Source organism: Asterias amurensis, chromosome 17 (genome assembly GCF_032118995.1).
Source record: "Asterias amurensis chromosome 17, ASM3211899v1".
Taxonomy (NCBI): Eukaryota; Metazoa; Echinodermata; class Asteroidea; order Forcipulatida; family Asteriidae; genus Asterias; species Asterias amurensis.
Window position 1 is genome coordinate 4,122,329 of NC_092664.1, and position 27,299 is coordinate 4,149,627.

Consider the following 27,299-nt stretch of genomic DNA (forward strand, 5'->3'; position numbering starts at 1 on the left):
GACGAAATGAAATGAAAATGAAAGTGTTCAGTGTTTGGCATTCCTTTGAACAACAGACTCGAAGGGAAGGGCAAATGCATAGAAATGTGATTTCTAAGGATTTTTGTCTTGATTTAATGATTTTATTAAAATCTCCTTCAACCATGATATATGTTTCCAGGCTCTGCACATGTTTAGTAATTCCTTAAAATCTATATTAGCATAAAAACTTACATTGTAATGAGTAGCGAAGAGCTGTTGAAAGTATAAAACATTGCGAAAAATTACTCCCTCTGTATTTGAGACAGGTAACTTCTCATTAAAATGAAGCCTTGCTCAGACTTTTATTAGGCATCTGAAAGCACATATTTGTGCAACCAGGGTATTTTCTTTCATTATTTTCTTACAACTTTGATGACCAATCGAGCCAAAATTTTGGTTGGTTATTTGATGCATATGTTGGGATACACCCAAGTGAGAATACTGGTCTTTGACAATTACAAAGCGCGTTCATCGCCTTAAGAAAGGGAAAGCAGCCACCAAAGCAAGGAAGAAAAAAAAAAACCATTGTGTCTAGCTTGTAGTTTTGTAAATGGTGTTTGAAACTTTGCAAGGTGTGGAGAATACGAGTAACTTATAATAAATATGAATAGTAAACTTGCGGGTGCAACCATGAGACGAGCAGAGTATACTGTTCGAAACTTCAAGACCAAACTGGCCCTTTTCAGAGTCACCACTCCTTCAAAAGAGATTTTACTCATGGCTGTACCTGCAAGTTTACTATTTATATTTATATTTATAGTTACTCTTATTTTAGTTTAGTATTTCTGGCAATGCGCAGAGTCTGGAAATCTCCTGAATTGGTAATTCTGAGAGGTGTAACGTCTAGAATAAGGGGGACCTAGACCCTCAAGCCATTTTCTAGTTATTTATTAAATTTACCCAATCCCAACCCTGTAGTTTGCCTTACTACAGTCAAACTTGGCTTAGAAAATGGCCTTGCAAAAAAGTAAGGTCTTTTGAATTCTATATAATGAGTTTTGTTTGTGCAAAAAGAACATTTTCAAAATAATACTGCATGGTTCTGAAATGCAAGAATGTGCATTGTTGTGTGGGTTTTTTTTGTATAAGAAAAAAAAATGTGTATGTTATCTTTGCTCACAATTCATGCTACTTTATTAGTGCTGTGTTTACACAGGGGGCTTGGCTGTTGGGCTTTTAAAAATGAAACACAATCACAAGCTTCTATTGTGAGACTACTTTGAAAAGTTTTTTAGAACTTTTCATCCGGAAATAATGCTTGAGGTACTTTATAAGGATTTCAATATCAGGGAAATAAAGTAAAATGGGCAGGGGTCCAAGTTAACTGCAAATGAAAAGCGTGATAGCGAAAGCAGCAATCCTTGACATACAAACACATCACTGAGCGCTGCACCTCTTGCTGTTGTTCCTTTGTGACAGTACTTTTGCTTCTCAATAAAAATTGCGCAATTTCCGTGACAAGGCACTGGATATGTTTGGTAATATTGTCAAAGACCAGTATTCACACTTGGTGCATTTCAATGTATCAAATAACAAATCTGTGAAAATTTGGTCTCGGTTGGTCAGCTAAGTTGGGAGAAAAATAAATGAAAGAAAAAACCCTGGTTGCACAAATTTGAGTGATTTCAGATGCCTAATAAAAGTCTGAGCAAGGCTTCATTTTAATGAGAAATTACCTGTCTCAAATACAGAGGGAGATACCTGAGAAAGGCTTCAGACCTGAAGTCTCTCTTAGACTCAACTTTAGTGAGAAATTACCCCTTTCATGAGACAGAAACTGTTTAAGCATGAACATTGGATTTACCTGGCTCTCCTGAAAAAAAATTGCTCTGTTATTTGCACTTCTTTTCCTTAAATACTTGACAACTAATGATCCAAACCTTCTCTAAACCACTGACGTTAAATCAACTCTGAATTATATTTTTCTTTGAACTACAGGCCCCTACAATCTAGTCTTTGTGGCCAACATTGACCCTCCAGGGATCTATGTAGCTGAGGCAGATAACTTCAACTTCACCATCATCCCGGGTACTTCAGACCCTTCCTTTAATCCTGTTGCTGTTGACTATGATCCCGTATATGGCATGGTCTACTGGACAGACACTGTCCTGTCCAGAATCGTCCGCTCCTTCTTGGACGGCAGCGGCTTGGAAATTATTGTCAACAACACCTACAGTATGTTCCTTGTTTTGGTTTTACCCTTACACTGATGTGTGTTACACATGTAGCACTGTATACTCTGTACTTCTCAAGTTCTGTGAAAAAAAATCACAGGCATATTTCTCCAATATACAATTGTTGCATGCTGTGACAGGGTCCATGGTGTTTTGTACACCCGAAGGTGCCATTTTCCACAGAGGGTGTACAAAACCCATGGACCCCAGTCACAGCGTGCAACAATTGTTTTGTTATACCTACCTTTGTGTAATTGTTATTCCTCTTCTCGAAGTTCTGTTGTCATCTTCAAACATTATTACGACGGACTATTAATTGTTTAATAAGCAGACGAACAAGAAACAATTCCCTCGAACCCGCAGTTGTTTCGTACACAGAGCTGGAAATCGACCAACGCTGCGAACGATCAAGGTGATGTACACTAGTGTACATCACTTTTCATGTCACTCGTCCCCCGAGCTATGTAACATGCGTTTTTGTTGCACGACACGTGATTGGTTTTCAACCAATCAAACTTCACAGGGCTTAATTGTTACCGATGGGATTTGAACCCTTGACCTTTGCAATTTTAGAGCAGTTTTTTACCGAATAGACTGAGCCAATGGCACATGTCTGGAATTGAAAAAGTTAACTAAGCCTTTAAGGTCAATGCCACTGACTTTATGTAGTACTTCCTAAATCAGAAGAATTTCAGACTAAATAAAAAATTTGTTTATTATCTTTACCAGTCAATACCTTTAAACCTGCTAATGCAATGATGTAGATAGTTTGCACACAACTGTGTCCTTGCTGAATGGTAAAATCAGTCTTTACAAATGAATAACAAAAAGAAGTACCAACAAATAACTGCAATGACGATAACTCAACCGTTTCAAAGAGGCAGAGAAAACCCCGAACAAATATTTTCTTTCCTTTGTCATTCAAGGCCACTAGTAGACATTTTGCATTTAAAGGCAGTGGACACTATTGGTAATTGCTCAACATAATTTTGAGCATAAAACCTTTCTTGGTGACGAGTAATGGGGAGAGGTGCCATAGTTTTCGAGAAACTAGTAATTTTCCACGAATTTGATTATGGGTTCTTTTACATGCGTTACACAACACATGGGACCAACGGCTTAACGTCCCATCCGAAGGACAAAGCAAAGTTTTAATTGTCTTGCTTAAGAACACAAGTGTTACGGCAGGGGATTAAGATGGGTCTTGAGAGCCTGTTTGAAGGCCGGGAGTTGGTTGCAGTTCCTGGAGGATTCGAGACGTTGAACAAAAGATACCAACAAGACATTTCAAAGATGCTGTTGACCAGCTACAGACCGGGTAAAGATGGGTCTTGAGAGCTCATTTGAAGGCTGGGACACTGTTGAAGTTCCTGGAGGATACAAGACGTTGAACAAAAGATTACAACATGACAGAACAAAGATGCTGTTGACCAGCTACAGACGGGGTAAAGATGGGTCTTGAGAGCTCATTTGAAGGCTGTTGAAGTTCCTGGTTTGGATGGGTAGACTACTCAATAATCAGGGAGTGGCAATAGAAAAGGCCCTGTCACCTGCAAGTTTATGTGTTTTGTGGATTGTGGGAGATTTATTGGTTGATGAGCGAAGTGAATAAGAACAGGGGCCAATTTCATAGAGGTGCTAAGCACAAAAATTTGTTAAAGCCATTATACACTTTCGGTAAACAGTATTGTCCAAGTCTCACACTTCGTGTATCACAACTTATATATAAAACAACAAACCTGTGAAAATTTAGGCTCAATCGGTCATCGGAGTCGGGAGAAAATAAAGGGAAAACCCAATCTTGTTTCCGCGCGTTTCGCCGTGTCATGACATGTGTTTAAAATAAATCTGTAATTCTCGCTAACGAGAATTTATATTATTTTGCCGTTTTCTCAAAATGTAAAGCATTTCATGGGCGAATATTTCAAGAGAAGTCTTTCACCATTACCTTCTGTAAACCCTGTAAATTATTTGTATATCTGTGAATTTTTTTTTCTTTTTCTGTACCAAAAGGGTCCAATGGCTTTAAGCATGAAATTCCTTTCTTGGTTAAAACAGGATTACCAATCGAATTTCCACATGATTTTCAGGATAAGCAAACTTGAATACCAGTAACAAGCAACAAATAGAAATTTGGTTGGTTATCCTGTTTTTATCAAGGAAGAAATTTCATGCTAAGCAAAGTTTTGTGCTTAGCAGGTCTATGAAATTGGGCCCTGGTCTGGAGTGTAACTTATTGATGGTGATTTTTTTTCCTCTTTCTAGCGCCTGATGGTTTGACCCTTGACCCTGAGAACCGTGTGATGTACTGGACCGATACAGATAGTGATTTGATCGAGAAAGCTACGATGGATGGACTCGACAGAACCGTGGTTTTGAATCTCACAGATTCTTCGAGGGAGGAAGTGCGACCCAGGGCAATCATTGTGGACACAGTTAACAGGTTTCATGCTTTTGTTAGTTTTTACGTGTTTTAAAGAGTTTTAAAGAGAAAGTACTATTACATTTACAAGTTTTAAAGAGAAAGTGTCCGTAATAAAAATTGTATGGTTTTTAGTAAACAGTATGCTGATTTAAAGTGAATCTTACCAAGAAGGTAATCGTAAAATTCAGGCGTGAAAGTTTTAGCCAAATACAGTCATTTATTACTAAGAAAACAGCAAAAAAATAATGATGTTTTAGTGACACCGTGTACTAACTTCATCTCTAGCCCCCAGCATTCCAAAATGAACACCAATCCACAGAATCTACATCCGAGTTCAATTCATGCAGTGTTTGGGTGCAAAATAATCCAAGCCATGCTATGACTTGCAAGGAAAACCGTTCTGAAAAAAGTTTGTCGACCGATTGAACTATATTATGCTGAGTATTAATTAATTTTTTTTTACCCATACACCATACTCGAATCCTATGTTTTGGCAGCGGGTACCGCAACGATATAATAGATATTAATTTTGGTTTTTTACCCATACACCGATGTGTGTTAGCACTGTATACTCAGTACTTCCCCGAGTCCTGTGAAATAATATCACAGGCATGTTACTCCGGTGGGATTCGAACCCACGACCCTTGAAATTCTAGAGCAGTGTCTTACCAACTACTGAGGTTGCCCGGCAGCTAGAGGCAGTTCGAATCCTATGTTTTGGCAGTGGTTACCGCAACGATATAATAGATGTTAAATTTGCATCGGGATAAAGAATATTAATTTTGTTTTTTTTACCCGTAAACCGATGTGTGTTAGCACTGTATACTCAGTACTTTCGCGGGTCCTATTATAATATCTATTATCTTCAAGTACGTGCTAATCCTCCAATCAGATTGGCAGAATGGACTGGTGATAAAAACCTATATTGCACGGCTAATATCACTACCATGCGTCTTGTGTGTTCTATGTCACGCGCCAAGTTTGCTTGAAGATAAATACGTTATCACACGCGCGCTCGTGGAAATACGGAAAATATAGCGCGTCTGCGTCCCATATCCAACTCGGCCTTCGGCCTCGTTGGATATGGGGCGCAGAAGCGCTATATTTTTCCGTATTCCACTCGCGCTTAAAAAAAACTATATTGCCTAAAAAAACTATATAAAAACCTATATTGCACGGCTAATATCACTACCATGCGTCTTGTGTGTTCTATGTCACGCGCCAAGTTTGCTTGAAGATAAATACGTTATCACACGCGTGCTCGTGGAAATACGGAAAATATAGCGCGTCTGCGTCCCATATCCAACTCGGCCTTCGGCCTCGTTGGATATGGGGCGCAGAAGCGCTATATTTTTCCGTATTCCACTCGCGCTTGTGTGATAACTTATATTATATATTATGCTGCTCACCATGCTCACCTAGTAGGTTTCCTTATTTGTTACATATTTTGTTTGACTGCGGTTTAATTTGACTTGGATTGCTTCATGTAAAATAGGCTGTCATTTTTTTTTTCTTCGCAAGAATGAATCTATAATTTGTTAAATACAAACAATTTGTAGCTAACTCTTAAACAAAAACTGTTATGTATTTTATTTTACCACAGCTATCTGTTCTGGACGGATTGGGGTACTGCACCAAAGATTGAACGAGCCAACACAGATGGATCTGATCGTAGGGTGTTGGTCGATACAAATCTGGGCTGGCCAAATGGTCTGGCTATGGACTCTCAAGGTGATAATCTGATCAGTAGAGTGTGGGTTCGAGTCGCGGTCATGACACTTGTGTCTTTTTAGACACTGGGATGTGAAGTCATAGTTTCTGTGTGTTGTGTAATGCACATAAGAGAACCCATGGCACTTATTGTAAAGAGAAGGAGTTATCCTAGCCTGAACATTTGACGTCACACTTCGAGGCTTGTGAATATTGTCAAAGACCGGCCCCCCAGCACCGGCCCCTCAGCCGGCTTGTACATTCACCTTTGACCTCCACTCATTTCACATAGAGATACGCAGTCAAATTCTAAACCAACATTACATGCAAACTGTATACAATACACATGTACGTGGGCACATCATACAGAAGACCAAAAGTAAGCTTTCCATATGTGTGTTTTGATTGGTCATCCGAGGTGACCTCAGACCAATCAAAACAAACCCAACTCTGGTAGCTTTTAGTCACTGCAGTAATTAAGGGAATAAAAGGGTAGCGACGAGTTCTTCACGGCCGTTTAAAGCCGGCAGGGTCGAATTGGCGTGTGATAAAGACCCGGGCCTTTAGCGCAGAGCAACGACCCTGCAAGGTTTTAAACGGACATTTAAGAACGAGTCACTACTCTTGTTTTCCCATTCATAAATGCCCTTTTGTTAAAAAAACGTTTAAAAAAATACAATTACAGACACTTTCACAGTTGAAAATTCAAGGTTTGAAATATTTTTGTCAAAAACTTTGTGAAGAGTCTGTTGCACGTGTGTTGTGTGTACGCGTAGCGCTAAGAAGTAGATTACGCGCTGTTACTAAAAGCTCTGAATTGCATTCCGCGTGATAAGCTTGCGCGCCTGACACGCGGAAGCCAGCTGGTTATAAGCACTGGTCATTAACAACCGTTTCATATCAAATCATATCCTTGCAGATAAAGACAGGGGTCCAGTCTAGGGGTTTTTCCTGGTGTTTCTGCTTATCGGAAGCATAATGCGCCACAGCACCTTGTAAACCATCACATGATGCTATAAAGGAATATGTTTCACACTTAAAAACATAGTTCCACATACCTTGCAGGACAAAAGTGCACTGGGCCCAATTTCATAGAGCTGCTAAGCACAAAAATTTGCTTAGCATGAAATTTTTGCCTTGATTAAAACAGATCGATTACCAACAAAATTTTCACGTGATTTTCAGGATATGCAAACGACAGCTGAATACCAGTAACGAGCAATGTGTAACAAATGGAAATTTGGTCGGTAATCCGGTTTTTATTAAGAAAGAAATTTCATGCTAAGCAAATTTTTGTGCTGAGCAGCTCTATGAAATTGGGCCCTGATGTACAGGGATAATAATTGTAAAGCGCTTTGATCTAGCTAAGGATAAGTGCAGTGCATATGTGTAAATCTCTTTTGGGTAGTGTTGTTTCTGAAAAGAATCGGTGGTTGGCAATATTTTGAACACTACTCAAAAAAGATTTGCACATGGTGCTACCGCAAGCCTCTGCTGATTAAACTCCCACCATGCAGCGTTTCAAATCTAACCCATTATTAGAATCTTCAATTTTTGTTGTTAATACTTTCAACAGTTGGCCGACTTTACTGGTGTGATGCGTCTACGGATCGCATCGAATATTCAGACCTCGATGGAAATGGTCGAAGTATTCTTGTAGATCTTACTGTCTATGACATCCATCCGTTCGACGTCGCTGTGTATGACGGTTTTGTCTACTGGACCGATTGGAGATATAGTCTTCTACGCACAAGCTTAGATGCCGCAACTGTAGAAAATTACGGGACAGAGCCATTTCAAAAAGCTAGTGGTCTTCATATTTATGAAGGTAAATAAAACTTATAATAATAATATAATGTCTATTTTTTTTTTATCAGAAAACTCACTCTCTCAGCACATTTCAAACCCATGTTCAGCAACTTTTGTTGACTAAAGTTATTAAAGACAGTGAACACAATTGGTAATTGTCAAAGACTAGTCTTCGCAGTTGCTGTATCTCAACATATGCATAAAATAACAAACCTGTGAAAATTTTAGCTCAATCAGTCGTCGAAGTTGCGAGATACTAATGAAAGAAAAAATTACCCTTGTCACACCAAGTTGTGTGCATTTAGATGCTTGATTTTGAGACCTCAAATTCGAAATCTGAGATCTCAAAATCAAATTTGTGGAAAATTACTTCTTTCTCGAAAGCTTCATTACGTCAGAGGGAGCCGTTTCTCAGAATGTTTGATACTACCAACCTCTCCCATTACTCGTAATCAAGTAAGGTTTTATGATAATAATTATTTTGAGTAATAACCAATAGTGTCCACTGCCTTTAACAGTCATGTTTTGTGTAGTTTTCTGAGAGCTTGATACTTATGTAGTATCTTTTCTGTAGCGCCTTGAGAGTAATATTTTATTAGAAAGTGCTTGTCGCCCAGACTCGAGCTCTTTTCAGCAGAGTGCGGGTTGGAGTTGCGGTCGTGGCACTTGTGTCCGACACTTAACCAATATTGCTGCATCGTTTGGATGGGAGGTAAAGCCATTTGTCCCTACGTATGTTGTGTAATATGTAAGAGAAGGGGTTCGCCCTGATGTTCCTGGTTTGATGGGCTGCATATTATGCCACATCACCTTGTAAAGCCGTAACACTTGTGTCCTTAAGCAAGACACTTAACCATTGCTTTGTCCTTCGGATGGGACATAAAGCTGTTGGTCCCATGTGTTGTGTAACGCATGTTAAAGAACCCAGTGCACTTTTCGAAAAGAGAAGGGGTTCACCCTTGTGTTCGTGGCTGTGGCTGCTGTATGCGCCGTAGCACCTTGTAAACCATTATAAGGTGCTAAATAATTGGGTCTCAAAATTCATCACTGCAATTACCTATCTTTCTGAAAGTTTGTCTATACTCAGCGCCTTGAGTACCTTGTTTGGTAGATACGTGCGCTAAAAAAGACTTTGATATTATACTATTATTAAATCATTACATGGTGCTACATGATGTAAAGGAATTGGTCTCACACTTCTGAAATGTAGGTCCACAACACCTTGCAGGAAAACACTGAATCTTGAAGCGCCTTGAGCGTCTCTGAGGGGTGGATAAGAGCACTGTAAATAAGAAGCAACCATTATTATTATTATTATTATTATTGTTATTATTATTATTATTATTATAAAGTTTACATATTTTTTTTGCAGCCACCAAGTAAAAAAAAAGATCCCACTGGGATCCAAGTTTTGAAAAATCCCACCGTGAGTCACAGGTTCTATCGAATGACCTCAACCGGGATCCCGGAAGTAATATTTTTTTTGGAAAGTGCTTGTCGATGCCGAGCGGATAAGGGCACTAGACTTAAGCTCTGGTGTTTCTGTTCAGCAGAGTATGGGTTCCAGTCCTGGTTGTGACACATGTGTCAGGATTCTGCCAGAATCCTGTAAGAATTCTGATGGGTTCCCGGCAGTTCCATTTTCTAAGGGGTCAACTAATGTTACTCCCACCATGCAAAGTTTTTCAACCCTACTTATATTCTTTTTGCAGACACCAATGTGGACCACAGTTGTCAGACCATTCAGCCATGTCAAAACTTTGGGTTTTGCCAGCAGTATCGAAACCACTATGAATGCATGTGTCAGCCTGGCTACACAGGTGTCGATTGCGAAAATGGGGGTGAGTCACTTGAAGACATGTTACTTATTTATCTATTTCAACAAAACCTTTCAAAAAATGGAGAAGGTAAAAATACATAGATCTACAGTAAAAGATACATAAACACAAGTTTAAAGGCAGTGGACACTATTGGTAATTACTTGAAATAATTATTAGCATAAAACCTTTCTTGATTACGAGTAATGGGGAGGGGTTGATAGTATACAACATTGTGAGAAACAGCTCCCTCTGAAGTGACGTAGTTTCTGAGTAGGAAGTAATTTTCAATGAATTTGATTTCGAAACCTCAGATTTAGAATTTGAGGTCTCGAAATCAAGCTTCTGAAAGCACACAACTTCTTGTGACCATGGTGCGACAAGGATGTGTTTTTTTCTTTTATTAATATCTCGCAACTTCATCGACCACTTGAACTCGAATTTTCACAGGTTTGTTATTTTATGCATATATGGTCAGGAAAAAACCTGTTTTAATAAAAAATCAAATTAAAAAGAAAGTAAATTTTTGACGAATATGAAAATATTCACCCTTCAAGAAGCAAGTGCTAGATCTTAGCGATGGATAAGAAATGCCAGACTGAATTCAAAGCCTACCTAGTAAACATAAAATTCTCTCTCTCCAAATGAAATAGTTTGTGCTCTTTAATTGACTTTTTTAGCCCTTGGAATACTGTTCCCAAAATCTTCTTGTAATCAATAACTCAATAACTCAAGGACAATGAAGGAGATACCAAAAGGTGAAAATGCTGCAGTCACTCTATATAAAACGTTTTATTTGTTTAGGTTCTGATATGTGCGATCCTCAACCTTGTTTGAATGGAGGAAGCTGTCTGGATTTAGTCTCCAATTTTCTTTGTTTATGTCCTAGCGACTACAGTGGGGAAACCTGCTCTGAGGGTGAGAATATTTGTTTTTCGTTTCCTATTTTCTAATAGGGAATAATATTAATAGTAATAACAAATTATTATATAGTGCGTTTCACAATAACCATATCAATGCACTTTACACACTAGTGCCCTGGTCATTGGGACAATTCTCTCTGGGGAGTATACAGCTCCAAGTTGCTGTTACACTCCAAAGGCATATTCATACACAAATCAACCTCTAGGCCAACCCTCGCAGGCACCCATTTTGACCCCTGGGTGAAGAGAAGCAATTATAGTAAAGTATCTTGCTCAAGGACACAAGTGTCAAGACCGGGATTCAAACCCACACTCCAGTGATTTAACCACCAGAACTTTGATGCTCTAAACCACATAGCCATGACATTCTACATCATGGTTTTGAAAGGTGTATATTAAAGGCGGTGGACACTATTGGTAATTACTCAAAATAATTATTAGCATAAAACGTTACTTGGTGACGAGTAATGGGGAGAGGTTGATGGTATAAAACATTGTGAGAAACGGCTTCCTCTGAAGTGCCTTAGTTTTCGAGAAAGAAGTATTTTTCCACAAATTTGATTTCGAGACCTCAGATTTAGAACATAAGGGTCTCGAAATCAACCATCTAAGCGCACACAACTTCGTGTGACAAGGGTGTTTTTTTTCTTTCATTATTATCTTGCAAGTTCGATGACCGATTGAGCTCCAATTTTCACATGTTTGTTATATTATGCATATGTTGTGATATATTAAGTGAGAACACTGGTCTTTGACAATTACAAATAGTGTACCTTCCCTTTAACTTTCATCCATACCTTACATTGTGGTGTGTCATGGCCTGGTGCTCTGGTGCTTGATCAGCAGAGTGTAGGTTCGAGGCCAGGTCTTTACATTCCTTAAAGGGAAGGTAAATGTTTGGTAATTACTCACTTGACTTACTGACTTTGTAACGAGCATTAGAGAGCTGTTGATAGTATAAAACATTGTAGGAAACGACTCCCTCTGAACTAAGTTTTTGAGAAAGAGGTAATTTCTCACTAAAATAGTAAAATACATTCTTGCTAGAAGTCTTTTATTCCTATCTAATAGCACACAAATTCGTCTAACACGTGTACAGTGGCTTTAAGCAAGGCACTTAACCATGATTGTTTCTTAAAATTTGTGGGGTAGTGCTTTCTGCTCTACCCGCCAGGCTTTGACCCCCATAGATGGTGTTCTAATATACATGCTCTATTGTTTTGTTCAGCTGTGGCTGGCTGTAGTCCAAATCCATGTTTGAACGGAGGAGCCTGTTTCAGTGACGGCACTGGTGGTTTTATCTGTCTGTGTCTCCCTGGCTACCAAGGAACTACTTGTGATACAGGTAATTAAGTCCTTATTGGGTGCGTTCGTTTACATGTAGCTTCCCTGGGTTGACCCCGGTACGTTCGAATAGCTTTAACTGGGCTCACCGGTCAGCCCCCAGTGCCCTGCTTCTGGAGTGGGTCACTTGGGGGTGACCTGAGGTGCATGCCATCACCACGAGAGGGCGAGTGTGGTCGTTCGATAAGCTCTTGTCAGGGGCTCACCCAAGTGAGCACTGCGGGGTCGACTCGGGGAAGCTTATCGAACGTACCCATTGACTGTAAGGCACTCTTCTCTTCTTCAAAGGGAGTGGACACTATTGGTACTTACTCAAAATAATTATTAGCGTTAAACCTTACTTGGTAACGAGTAATGGGGAGATGTTGATAATATAAAATATTGTGAGAAATGGCTCCCTTTGAATTGACGTAGTTTTCAAGAAAGAAGTAACTTTCCACAAATTTGAATTTGAGACCTCAGATTTAGAATTTGAGGTCTCAAAATCAAGCATGTGAAAGCACACAACTTTGTGTGACAAGGGTGTTTTTCTTTCATTATTATCTCGCAACCTCGACGACTAATTGGGCTCAACCTTTCAAAGGTATTTTATTTCATGCATATGTTAAAATACAATAAGTGAGAAGCCTGGTCTTTGACAATTACCAATAGTGTCTTTAAAGAGGAAGGAAAGTGTAAAAGACAAAATCTTCTGCGCTCAATTATAAATAGATAGAGTCCTCGTGAGTGTGGAAAAAAATGCAAGTCACATCTATTTTACACCTTATAAAAGTGTTAATAAGGAGCTGTGGCGCAATCAGCTTCTATTATATAAGTGTAACTGGTTCTTTTTCATGCATTACACAAGACCAACAAAGGACAAATCAAAACCGGCCAAGGGTCTTGCTAAAATTTGTGGTGAAAATCCACAAGACCTCTCGGACTGTTGCTCTAAATTTTACTGGACCACCAGGCCAGGGCCCAATTTCATAGAGCTGCTAAGAACAAAAATTTGCTTAGCATGAAATTTCTTCCTTGATGAAAACATGTTTACCAACCAAATTTCCATGTGATTTTCAGCATAACCATACAACAGCTGAATACCAGTAACTAGGAAATGCAACAAAATGGAAGTTCGGTTGGTAATCCTGTTTTTATCAAGGAAGAAATTTCATTCTAAGCAAAATGCGAAAAACAAATCTTCCTGACCTTTAGGGTAAAACGAGAACAATGATTGTTTTTGTCTTCAGTACTCGATAGAAATGAAAGGTATTTTATCAGACTCAAAATCAACATTTGTAAATAATTGAAAGTTACAGGATATGCAAGTTATTAATGGTTATACATATTTGATCACCAATGTTTGTTTGATTTGTGTAGACTCATCAGATGTGTGTGCATCTCAGCCATGTATGAATGGAGGAACGTGTAATGAGATAATTGGTACCTTTTATTGTTACTGTGACAGTGCCTACACAGGAGATGACTGCTCAATAGGTGAGCTTTTTTCCTCTTCATCAAAATAATTTTCTGAGAGTTTCTCTTTTGTTTTGGAAAAGTGTAAATCCATTTTCATCTTGCAGTTTCAATCAACACACTGTACACCCAACTTCTGAAAAATTCATCAATTTCGGTTGTCGGTTGCAAACAAAGGTTTACCAACCATTTCATCAAACCATTCAACTGAACAATTTAACAATTAAAGTACATGTAGTTTTGACCGGAAAGATGCCTGTACTGTGTAGATGCATTCACCACATTATTAAAGGGTCATACAGTAGGAGGGTTACTATAAATCAATGTGTGAGTGACAGAATGTAATATTTGAATTGTTTAGAGTCAACTGCATGCTTATCTCAGCCATGTATGAATGGAGGAAGTTGTGAGGAGTAGTTTTGACCAGAAAGACACCTGTACCGTGTATGCATTCACCATATTACAGGGCTAGATACATGTAGCTCAGTTGGTAAGGGGGGCAGGTTAATCCTGAGGTCGTTGGTTCGAATCCCACTCTAGTCAATTCTTTGTTCAACACCCAAAAATCATTTAAAAGGGTACCCAGTCAGTTTCCCTTGTGGTTTATATTGATATCTGAAACAAAGGTTGCATCACCTGGCTGCTGCTTTCCAGATTGTATCGTAGTTTGGGTGTGATCCCTGGCTACTCTGCAGTCATTAGTATGGCTTCTGACTGGCACCCATGAACAAAGATATTGACAGAATACGGAGACCGCCAATTTACAATAGGGCTAGAAAGCTCAGTTGTTAGAGTGCCGGCATGTTTCCGGAGGTTGTTGGTTTGAATACCACTCAAGTTAATAATAATGAACCATTTTTGTAGAGCGCATATCACAATCACAGAGATGTCCCTATGCGCTTTGAGAAGAAAACAAAAGAGAAGTAAAAGTTAATAGAGATGTGAAGTAAATACAAAAGGAAAATTTTGTTGATACAGAAAGAAGTACTGAAGGCTATTGCAAAAATAAATGTGTTTTTAACTTCGTCTTGAATAAATTCACTGTTTGAGCTTGTTTTATGGTGTCCGGAAGACTATTCCATAATTCTGCTGCTGCTGCTGCAAAAGCTCTGGCCCCATAAAATTTAGTAAAAGTCGAGGGACAAACTAAGAGAGACCTGGATTTAGAGCGGAGATTACGAACTGGATGATATTTTTGGATGAGTTCCTGGAGATAAGTTGGGCCTAAACCTTGCAAACATAAGAAAGTTAATGAAAGTATCTTATACTGAATACGGTGTTTTATCGGAAGCCAATGTAAATCATGCAAAATAGGAGAAATGTGTTCACGCTTTTGAGTACGTGTCACCAATCTAGCAGCAGAGTTTTGGATTCTCTGAAGCTTGTTAATATGTTCTTCAGGAAGACCATACAAAATGCTGTTACAAAAATAAATGCGAGACATTACATGTGCATGGACGAGTCTTTCTGTTGATTTCTCGTTAAGAATGACCGTATTGTACCAATTTTATGAAGTGCAAATGAAGCAGCTCTACAGGTATCATTTACATAAGCATGCATTGTAAGATGGTTATCAAGTTTGACGCCAAGATTTCTGGCAGAATCTGCCACTGTAATGACAGTCATGTCATCAAGGATGAAAGACTCGAGTTGATGACTCTGTCTGAATTTACTGGTAGAGTGAAGAACCTCGGTTTTATCTGCATTAAGTTTGAGATAATTCTGAACAGACCAATATTTTATATCTAAAACACAAGCCTGTAGTTTTTGAACCGCATCATATTGTTTACCATCTTCAATGAATACATAAACTTGAGTATCGTCTGCATACATCATACATTTCAAATTGTGGTGAGAAATAATGTCCTGCAGTGGTGCTGAATACAAAGTGAATGCCAAAGGGCCTATGACAGAGCCCTGAGGGACACCATGGGTGGATGAATAAATATGAGATTTAGAGCTTCCAATAACTACAGAGTGACTTCTGTTTTTAAGGTAAGAAAGTGAGTAGTTTCAGTGCATTTCCGCCTATCCCATATCTTTTCTCCAGGCGTGATAATAAAATAGGCTGACTGATGGTGTCAAAAGCACCTGAATAGTCAAGAAGCAGCAAAATGGCTTCATTACCACTATCAAGGGCCATCAAAATGTCATTAACGACTCTAACAATAGCAGTTTCACAACTATGATTTGGTCTATATGCAGATTGAGCGCTAGCAAACAAGTTATTAGTCATCAGATATTCCTGAAGCTGAGAGACCACAAGCCGTTCAAGCAGTTTTCCGAGGAACTTCAAGTGAGCGATAGGTCGATAACTGTTCAAGTCCTCTGGATCAAGCTTATTTGATTTTAACAGAGGAGTGATGTGCGCATATTTGAAAGTTTCTGGAAAATGTCCATTGGTAAGACATAAATTCACGACTCTGGTGATATATGGAATCAGCTCTGCAGCACACTTCTTCAGAAGATCACTTAGAAAAGGGTCTTATCCACAAGTGGTTGACTTGGAACCAGACAGTACTCCCTGAACTTGACTGTGAGTTACAGCACAAAAGTTCATGAATCTATGATCAGTGGACCGAAACACGATATCAGTTAATTCTTGGTGCGATGTTTCACGAAGGGAGGTTACTATCTTGTCAGTTTTATTTCCAAAGAAAGTGCACAGGCGGTTAGCTAAGGATGGACTTGAATTATCATCTCTAGGTAACGTTTTAGAAGATGTGGTCCGACACAGTCTATCAACTTTAAGGAAAAACTCCCGAGGGCCGCAGACATCCAGTTCCAGTGAATAGTAATTCTTCCTGGCCTGCAGTAAAGTTTTATGATACTTTGCAGCTTGGAGAACAAATATTTGATGATCAATTTCCAGTCTCGAACTTCGCCAGCGTCTTTCCAACCTTCTGAGATTTTGTTTGACCTCGTGACATTCTTCGTTGAACCACAGTGATCGAGGTCGGGATGTGATTGTCCTATTTATCACAGGAGCATGCTTATCAAGAAGACTCTTGAGTACCGATTCGTATTGCTCGATCAGTTCATCCACATCATCCGAGAGACAGGTACCGGTATGTAATTTAGACTGCAGGATGTCTCTGTGGAACGCATCAATATCAATGACCTTCAACTTTCTAAACTGGATCTTAGTTTTCACAGGTTCTGGTTTGCTAATTGTTAGTTTACAATTAATGGCAGCATGATCAGATGGTAAATAACTCGTGCATGAGATCTGAGAGATTATGTCATCTGAAGCCCGAGTCAAAATCAAATCAAGTGTGTGTCCTTTAACGTGAGTTGGAAAGTGTACAAGCTGCTTAAGATTTGCCGATACAATCATGTCAAGAAACATAGATGCATTGGGATCATTGTGATCATCCAAATGGAAATTGAAATCTCCTGCTATAACAAGACAATTCGGTTCTGTCATCAATCTTTCAAGAAGAATGGAAAACTCTTGGGAAAAATAATGGAGCTGTAGCCCTGCCATCTTTTTTCCTTTGTGGCCGATACACAATCACCAGACGAAGTGGCTTCTGTTTCTTACCAGAGATGAGAATATTCATGTACTCAAAGGATTCTTGAGTTTCCTGCTTTTCTTCCCGTACGTTAAAGTTCTTATGAAGGCAGACACCGATGCCGCCACCTGATCTGTCAGTTCGGGGTAAATGAATAAACTGATGAGAGGGCAAGGACATGCTCAAGTCTGCCAAAGAACGATTGTCACGGGCGTCACCAGTTAGCCAAGTTTCCGTTAAAGCCAGAATATCTATACGGTGGGAAACTACCAAATCAGAGATCATATGAGACTTGTTCTTAATAGATCTTGCGTTCCAAAGTGCAAAATCTGAAAGATGTGACACTCCCAGCTGATCCTCCACATTTCTTACACTCTGGAACAAAGGAGCCTGGTTGATCCGGCTTCGCTTTTGAACTCGACATCCTCCTTTAACTCCTCTATGAGTGGGACGCTTCGAAGATATTCCGAGTGACTTGAGCGTTTTCCACAGCCTCACATCCACAAAAGTGGCCGAAGAGGGCCACAGGTTTAATAATTCAGTTCTGTTGTATCTAAGTTTTACTTTTGATGAACTATGCAATGTCAGAACAGCTGGTGGGTCTTTGTTCTCAAGATTATCAGTTGAAGAACTCTTCCGCACAGGGCCTGGATTTGGATGGATGATACTATGTTGTACTAGTTCTATGCGGAAACTACTTGTACCAGCACTCTTCTCCCAATGTATACACTGGTACAGCCTTTGGTAGATCCTTTCTTGACTTGAATGGGTCCGGAACCATTCAAGCAGTCTCCATTGAAAGTGACCGAGCAGCACAAAATAATCAGTGCAAGAAATGTTATCTTCCAAGTAGCCATCATTGTTAAATGGTGTCAATCCATGCTTGAACGAATATCAATAGGCAATGTAGTGAGTGCACAGGCAATATGGCCTCCTGTAGCCAAATTATGAGCTGAAACTTGAAAAGTCAATGCTTACAGAACATGTTCACGAGTAAGCAAAACGCCTCAAAATTTGTCTAGTGTGATCAGGAAGACATCCAAATTAGATTGGTATAAAAGTTATGCAGTAAATCTGACTGTATCTCCAGAAAATAGCAAAAGACTGAGGAGAGAATGATGCAGGCTGCTGTTAGGCGCACTGCAATGTAATATAGTTAGATCCTTGTTCAACTCTAAAAAACAATATTAAAGGGTCAAACATTAGGAGGGTTACTATTAACCAATGTGTGAGTGACAGAATTTAATATTTGAATTGTTTAGAGTCAACTGCATGCTTATCTCAGCCATGTATGAATGGAGGAAGTTGTGAGGAGTCATCAGGTCTCTATTTCTGTTACTGTCTTCCTGGCTTCACAGGAGATACCTGCTCTACAGGTGAGCCTTTCAGCCTAATCCAGAAAATAAATATATTTTTTGTTTTTGCCCTGCAAGTAAAGCAAGAGAAGCATAGTGTTTTCCTTGCCCTTGCACGTCTGAATGATAATTTGGGAAGGGCTGCTTGGAATATGGGCTTTAACATTTGTTTGTGGATTGGTCGTGGGATCCCCAAGAAGCCTATTGTTATTAACCCCTACATCGTCTCCCTTAAGCTTTTATCAGCCGTGAGAAATTGGTGGCATTTTGTATGATGTTTGTTTTTGTCATGCTATACTTTGCAACACATCGTAGGTGCTGTAGTTTTTGAAAAGTGAAAAAAAAAAAAACAATTTCACCAAATAATTTTCACCCAGTGAGACAAAAATTATGTTAGCATGTACAGCACATTTATGCAACTCATAGGACCATATTGGTTAGACACTGGACACTATTTGTGTATCTAAATCTGAGGTCTTGAAATCAAATTCGTGGAAAACTACGTGACCATCAACAGCTCCCTATTGCCAAGTAAGTTTTTATGCTAATAATTATTTTGAGCAATTACCAATAGTGTCCACTGTTTTTTATTTTTCATTTTTTAAATTTGAGTATAAAAGATTGCATTGTAATTTATATTGGTATTTGATTTGTTACTAGATAACAACGATGAGTGTTCCTCAAGTCCTTGCTTGAATGGAGGAACCTGTGTGGATGCAGTGAACTCATTTTACTGTACATGTAGTCCTGGCTGGGTAGGATCTACATGTGCAGTAGGTAAGTGTGTTCTTGAAATGCTTATGTTGTTTTGAAACTGTTTAAAATAAAGTTATAATAAAGTTTAAGACTATGTCAAGACTGAATATAATCAACATGTTCTTTTGTCTCACTTTGATATTTTTTTTTCCTGATTTAGTAATATATATATTTCAATCTCCAAGTTTCAGTGACTACAAAGTTTAATTTGGTTAAAAAAGAAGAAGTTTGATTTAAAGGGAAATACAAATTGGGGCGTAGGCAGTGGACACTATTGGTAATTACTCAAAATAATTATTAGCATAAAACCTTTCCTTTTGAAAAGTTTGTAATTTTGAGTTGTTTTTTTATTTGTCTACAGATATCAATGAGTGTTCCTCGAGTCCTTGCTTGAATGGAGGAACCTGTGTTGATGAAGTGAACTCATTTTACTGTACATGTAGTCCTGGTTGGGAGGGATTCTTATGTGAAATTAGTAAGTTTCTTTCAAATTTCTAGAAAAACAGCTCTCGACTGCCAGGTACTGGCAATTACTCAAAATATCCATTTGTATTTAAGCGAGCAACAGAGAGCTGTTGATAATGTACAAAACTGTGCAAAAGCACTCTCTCTGAAGTAACATATTTTTTTAGAAAGAGGTTATTTATCACTAAAACATTTGAAACTTAGAAAGACTAAAAAGACATTTTACAATAATGAATCAATGCACTTTACATTAAAGCCTTGGTTATTGAGCCAAATAGCATTCCTTTTAATCTTCTTCGGCCCCCCAGGAGTATACAGCCCCGAGCTGCTGTGACACTCAGAAGGCTTTTTGAAACATAATTACAACCTCTACCCTCACATGTACCCATTTATACTGCTGGTCAAAGAGAAACAGTTGAGGACACAAGCGTCATGACCAGGTTTCAAACCCACACTTCCATGACTAAACCACCAGAACTTAAACATGGTGCTCAAATCCCTCAGTCATGACACCCAGATTTCTTCTCACTTTTTTTGAGCATATATTTTTTAAAGATTGCATTTGAACTCTGAAGTGCATGACAGAATTGGGATTGAAGGCGTATTTTCCTTTGATGTGTTCACAGATGTCGATGAGTGTGACCCAAGTCCTTGTTTGAATGGAGCAGTTTGTCAGGACCGAGTGAACGGTTTTCAATGTTTTTGTGTTCCTGGCTTCCGAGGAGCTAGATGTGAAATTGGTAAGTCTCTAAACAGGAGACATGAAACTTCCAATTACAAACCTCTTCAATGATCGTTGGGTGCAGGCAGTGTCCTTCAACTTGCAAATAAAAGGTTGGCGTGATGGGAGGGCTATGTGTGTTCTGAAAATTAAAGATTGGAAGGGGGAGGGCTGTGCAAGCCCAAAGTGTGTGTTTCCTTTGCCTTTACGGTATGGGGTTGGGGCCCAGCCTAAGTGAACATTCACAGTATGATTGTACATGCTCTGTGATCACGATGATGCCACTGCAGTGATTCACTAATGCGCCGTATATTTGACTGCGTGAGGGAGCTCTAAAACATATTTGTATTACTTCTGGGATATAATCATTCGTATCCAAAGCAGTTATTAAAGATTGGAACACATTACCACCACAGACATCGTATCCACAATAAGACTTTTAAAGGCACTGGACACTATTGGTAATTGTCAAAGACCAATCTACTCAATTGCTGTATCTCAACATGTGCATAAAATAACAAACCTGTGAAATTTAAGCTCAATTGGTCGTCGAAGTTGCGAGATAATTATAAAAGAAAAAACTACTTCACTTCAGAGGGAGCCGTTTCTCACAATGTCTTAAACTATCAACCTCTCCCCGTTACTTGTTACCAAGTAAAGTTTTGTGGTAATTATTTTGAGTAATTACCAATAGTGTCCACTGCCTTTAAAGAAGCCGATATAATCCACCTTTAAAGCAACTTTAATGATAAAAGTGACAGAACTGTGATTAAAACTGTGCATGACGAATTGCACCTGACTTCTTGGAGTATAGGCATGATAGGTTTTAAAGATTGCATTTGAAGTGCATGAAAGGTTTGGGTTTAAGGCATATTTTCTTTTGGCTTGTTCACTGCAATCGATGAGTGTGACTCAGACCCTTGTCAGAATGGAGCAACGTGTGTGGATCAAATTCTTGACGTTTCCTGTACGTGCATTTCTGGCTTCACAGGAAAGTTTTGTGAAATAAGTAAGTTTGTTTTAAGGTAAAGGTAGTATTCTTCAACTTGTGTTCTGAAAATCTGAAAATAAAAGATCGTGGGGGGGGGGGGCTGTGTGAGTCCAACGTTTCCTCTACATGTATTCCTGGCTTCACAGGAAGCACATGTGACATAGTTAAGTTTGTTCCCACTACGTATGATCAAATTTAAAGTGAGTACACGAATTGCAACGGTGTAGGGTTTGAGTCCCACCTGTTATTCCTGTGATTTTTCACAGAACTCGGAGAAAGTGCTGAGTATTATACACATAATGAATGTTTATGAGTGCAATGGTGCGAATATGTTCATGAGTTGAAAGATGGAATGTTCTATTCAACGAGGCGGAGCCGAGTTGAATGGAACATTACAGCTGTCAACGAATGAACATATTCTCACCATTGCACGAATGAAAAACATTCACTGTTTGTTTTATATAACATCCAAGTAGATCTTTGTCATTTTGATTGAAAGATACAACTTTCAAACAAACAAAGCGTAGACCTACAATTTTTAATTGTTAGAAGCCGAATGCTTATAATTTTTTACTAATAGTAATAATGCCTTGCAGTACACTGCTGCATTACCAAAGACGCGCACGCAGTGATGTTTTTACTCAGCTTTTTCGTTCCATCCGAAAAGTACCATTGCACGCTGGCAGCGTGCAATGGTACTTTTCGGATGGAAAAAAAAAACCTCGGTGAGTGACTCAGCGTGCAATGGTACATTTATTTGCTATCACGTGACGGACAATCCTCCAATCAAGTGGCAACGATCTGCTTGGGTGTTATATAAACAGTGCTATACACATCAGTGTATATGGGTAGAGCCAAAATGAATATTCAATCCCGATGCAAATTTAACATATATTACATGATTGACAACAATCAACATATGTAAAAGGTCTTTTACAAAATAGTCACAAATAGTGTTGAGACCAGTTTTGACTCTAGTAATGATGAAAAGTTTCCTCGATCCACTATAAGCTTAAAGATATCGCCAGGGAGTACTACTTAAAGGAACACGTTGCCTTGGAGTGGATCGGTCAAAATGGTCTTTAAAAAGCGTTTGTAACCGTTTGTTATAAAATGCATATGGGTAGAAAGATGTTGTAAAAGTAGAATACAATGATCCAAACAAATTTGCCTCGAAATTGCACGGTTTTCTTTTTACCTTGTCGACTAACACGGTCGGCCATTCATGGGAGTCAAATTTTTGACTCCCATAAATGGCGGACGGTATTAGTTCGCACAGTAAAAGGAACACCACGCAATTTCGAGGCAAATTTGTTTGGATCATTGTATTCTACTTTTAAAACACCTTTCCAACGATATGCATTTTATAAAAAACGGTTACAAACGCTTTTTATATTCCAACTTGTCCGACCCACGGCAACGTGTTCCAACGTGGTACAAAGACAAGATCTAAGATTAAGTGGTAGAGATTTCCAGTTCCGTGGCGCAGCTGAAGAAAAAGACCTGTCTCCCCTTGAGTGTCGAGACTTGGGTTCAATGAGAAGAAGCATGGAACTTGATCGAAGATTTCTTGATGGAGTGTAAACTTGAAGAAGTTCAGAAATATAGTGGGGAGCCTTGCCATTAAGTGCTTTGTGGACATTGATGACGTTCATGTTTTGTGTGTTCAATCATATATATAAAACAACATACTTGTGAAAATCTGGGTTGAATCAACTCTATGAGTAAGGAAAAAATATTGAAAAACCACGCACAATTTTCAGCATGTATTTGTTCTTAATTTTGGTTGTAACTACCAAAATCAGCTGATTGCATTTTTAGGATTTTGTTAGATACAGTTTTCTCAAGTATAACTAAATTTCAGAAGGAGGTAATTCACAGTAAAATTGTTTGTATTATTAACTTATAATCTTTAATCTTTCAGACTTAAAGTAAACACAGATGTTTTTATCCTTGTCAATTCTGTAGAACACCTTTTTCAAAAAAGGTGATTTTTTTCATTGGCGATAAAGAATATGATTTGTTTTTTCCCCTAACAATGATGTGTATAAAGCACTGTGTACTCAGTACTTTCCTGAGTTCTGTGAGTTTATTATCACAGAACTCTGGAAACTACAGAGTACACAGTGCTTAAAGACACTATTGGTAATCGTCGAAGACCTGTCTTCTTACTTCTCAACATATGCATAAAATAACAAAACAGTGAAAATTTGAGCTCAATTGGTTGTCGAAGTTGCGAGATAACTATGAAAGAAAAAACACCTTTGTCACACTAAGTTGTGTGCTTTCAAATGCTTGATTTCGATACCTCAAAGTGTAATGCTGAGGTCTCGTAATCAAATTCGTGGAAAACTACTTCTTTCTTGTCACTTCAGAGGGAGCCGTTTCTCACAATCTGTTATACTATCAATCTCTCCCCGTTACTCGTTACCAAGTAAGGTTTTATGCTAATAGTTATTTTGAGTAATTACCAATAGTGTCCACTGCCTTTAATACACATCGGTGAAAAGGTAAAAATCAAATTATGAAACTTTTTGAAAAGTTTGTATTTTTGAGTTGTTTTTTATTTGTCTACAGATATCAATGAGTGTTCCTCGAGTCCTTGCTTGAATGGAGGAACCTGTGTTGATGCAGTGAACTCATTTTACTGTACATGTAGTCCTGGCTGGGTAGGAGATACATGTGACAATAGTAAGTTTCTTTCCAATTTCTAGAAAAACAGCTCTCGACTGCCAGGTACTGGACATGTTTGTGGTAATTACTCAAAATATATATTTGCATTTAAGCGAGCAATGACAGCTGTTGATAATGTTCAAAACTGTGAGAAAGCACTCACTCTGAAATAACATATTTTTTGAGAAAGAGTTTATTTATCAATGAAACATTTGAAACTTAGAAAGACTAAAGACCTGAAGCCCTTTTAAGGGATCTGAAAGTGCGCACATTTGTCCAACAAGGGTGTTTTTTCTTTTATTATTTTCTTGTAACATGGTTTGGGTTTAAGGCATATTTTCTTTTTATTTGTTCACAGATATCGATGAGTGTAACTCAGATCCTTGTCAGAATGGAGCAACATGTGTGGATCAAATTCTTGACATTTCCTGTACATGTAGTCCTGGCTTCACAGGATTTTTGTGTGAAATAAGTAAGATTATTTTAAAGGAACATTACAGAACTGGTTTTTGCTAGCAAAACAGTTGCTGGCATGGAAACACTTTATGTAATTCACCATATACATAAACTGACAAACCTGTAGAAGTTTGAGATCGATCGGCCATCTGGGTCACGAGAGAACAGTGAAAAACCGATTACAAATTTTGCATTGCATCGATGCCAAAGTAATAATGAATAAAACGCTCACTGAGCAATAAATTCCAAACACGAAGATAGATTATTTATTTCTAATCAAGTATGACAGAAATATTTCATGGGATGTTTTCTACTATCACCATCATTGGACAGTGCAAGTTTTATGTAAATCTGTGTACCGAGTATACAGTGCTTAATACACAACGGTGTGGTGTAGGGTAAAAATTGTTAACTTTTGAAAAGTTTGTAATTTGAGTTGTACAATGTATTTGATGTGTTTACAGATATCAATGAGTGTGCCTCGAATTCTTGTTTGAATGGAGGAACCTGTGTGGATTTAGTGAACGCATTCTCCTGCGCATGTAGTCCTGGTTGGATGGGAGTCACATGTGACATTAGTAAGTTTCTTTCCAAACACTAGAAAGTTCAATTCTCTTAAAGTCACTAGACACGTCTGGTATATTGACTCAAAATATATATTGGCATAAGAAATTACTTGGTAGCAAGCAATGGAAGGTTGTTGATAATGTGCACAATTTTTGGAAATGGCTTCCTCTGAAGTAACAAAGTTTTTGTGAAAGAGGTAATTTCTCATTGAATCTGAGGAAGACTTCAGGCCTGAAGCCTGTTTTAGTCATCTGTGATGAAAGCACACACATCTCACATTTGTACAAGGGTGTTTTTTTCTTTCATTATTTTCTTCGATGACCAATTGAGTCCAACTTTCACAGATTTGTTATTTTGTTATCACCAATTAATTAGAATATTGGATTTGATGTTGGTAATGAAAACACTGTAAAAAATTCATGCTGTAAACTGTATTGACAGTAATTGTATCTTTCTTCATAATTTTTGCCAATATTTATCAGAAACATGGATAAAACCAACCCTTTACCTTAAGTATAAGTATATAATTTTTACATTGTTGATTGATATATTTATTTCAATTTAAAAGTTTGGGGATTGTAACAACATTAATTAGCACAGAACAAAATATTCTTTTCTTTTTGCAACTCGCAATGAACATTCGCTGCTTGTAGGGCCTAAAAAGAAAAAGAAAAACAGCAAACAAGGGGAAGCCCCGATGAAATAATGCCGGTTTGTTGATCTGTGTGTGAAGCCTTAATTTTTAGGTTCATGTGTGTCAGGAATCATCAGATATCATTGTGGGTTTTTCAGGATGAGTTTGTGCTGTAGACTAAACATTACTGCAACACACATGCTGTACAATTTTTCGATTCATTTTTATTCTTTCAGATGCAGTTGACTGCACTCCTACTTCCTGCCTGAATGGGGGAACATGTGTAGATGGAGTGAACAGCTTCACATGTACATGCCTTGCTGGCTACACCGGATCCAGATGTGACTTAGGTACTGTATGTGTAACACTTTACATTTACAGACACTGGACACTATTGGTAATTGTCAAAGACCAGTCTTCTCACTTGGTGTTTCTCAACGTATTATGCACAAAATATTAAACCTGTGAAAATTTGAACTCAATTGGTCGTCGAAGTGGCGAGATAACAATGAAAGAAAAAAACACCCTTGTCGCACAGGTTGTGTGCTTTCAGATGCATGATTTCGGTACCTCAAAATCTAATTCTGAGTTCTCGAAATCAAATTCAAATATTTTAGTGAAAAATTACTTCTTTCGAAAACTACATTACTTCTGAAGGAGCCATTTCTCACAATGTGTTATACTCTTAACATCTCTCCATTGCTAGATACCAAGTAATTTTTTGTTCTAACAAGTATGCTGAGTAATTACCAATAGTATTCACTGCCTTAGCTTAATGCCACATTTCTAAGCCTTACTGTACTTATCCGGCAAGATACATGTATGTGAAGCTACCTTTTTGAATTATGAGACCTATCATTGGCGTATTGATCAATCTTTTTGTGTCCCTATATCCTGTACACTTTGCTGGATTATAACAACCTCAAAGTGTGTGAAAAGACGGCACAGATGTGTCATGGCCAAATGGTTAAGAGCATCGTATTTAAGTGATGGTGCTAACTCATCGGAGTGTGGGTTCGAATCCCGGTCGTGCCACTTGTGTCCTTGAGCAACATACTCTACTATAATTGATTCTCTTCACCCAGGGGTACATGTACCTGCGAGGGCAGAGGTTGAAATTGTGTATGAAAAAGCCACTGGAGCACCATGGCAGCTCCGGCTGTCTCCCCAGGGAGCTGACAAATATTAAAGGGATGTTATTGGCCCTACGACTACTGCACTATTGTAAAGCCCATTGATACGGTTATTGTGAAATGCAATATATGAGAATGTTATTGTTATTATTATTGGGTGCATTCGATTGGCTTATCTGTGCCGACCCTGTGTTGCTCATCCGGGTGAGCCCCTAAACAAGAGCTAAGCGAACGTTCACTTTCGGCCTCTCGTGGTGACGCCATGCACCTCAGGCCAGCCCCATGTGACCCACTCCACAAGCCGGGCACTGGGGGCTGACCCGGGTGAGCCCCGGGAATGACGTCAAAGCTTTTC

At 38.6% G+C, this 27,299-nt stretch overlaps 1 protein-coding gene across 3 annotated transcripts in view; it reads left to right on the top strand.

Moving 5' to 3' along the window:
* Positions 1-27,299, top strand: part of LOC139949632 (uncharacterized) — a 61,699-nt gene that overhangs the window by 15,719 nt on the left and 18,681 nt on the right. The window contains exons 9-24 of one of the 3 annotated variants that reach the window (XM_071948072.1): positions 1,960-2,196; positions 4,461-4,638; positions 6,224-6,351; positions 7,907-8,158; positions 9,852-9,980; positions 10,761-10,874; positions 12,108-12,224; positions 13,583-13,699; positions 18,456-18,569; positions 19,209-19,325; positions 19,666-19,779; positions 20,396-20,509; positions 24,059-24,172; positions 24,513-24,626; positions 25,075-25,188; positions 26,048-26,161. In XM_071948072.1, the coding sequence (XP_071804173.1) occupies positions 1,960-2,196; positions 4,461-4,638; positions 6,224-6,351; positions 7,907-8,158; positions 9,852-9,980; positions 10,761-10,874; positions 12,108-12,224; positions 13,583-13,699; positions 18,456-18,569; positions 19,209-19,325; positions 19,666-19,779; positions 20,396-20,509; positions 24,059-24,172; positions 24,513-24,626; positions 25,075-25,188; positions 26,048-26,161 (2,187 nt within the window). The remainder of the gene's footprint in view (positions 1-1,959; positions 2,197-4,460; positions 4,639-6,223; positions 6,352-7,906; positions 8,159-9,851; positions 9,981-10,760; positions 10,875-12,107; positions 12,225-13,582; positions 13,700-18,455; positions 18,570-19,208; positions 19,326-19,665; positions 19,780-20,395; positions 20,510-24,058; positions 24,173-24,512; positions 24,627-25,074; positions 25,189-26,047; positions 26,162-27,299) is intronic. The other 2 variants (XM_071948074.1, XM_071948073.1) reach the window with 2 other exon arrangements.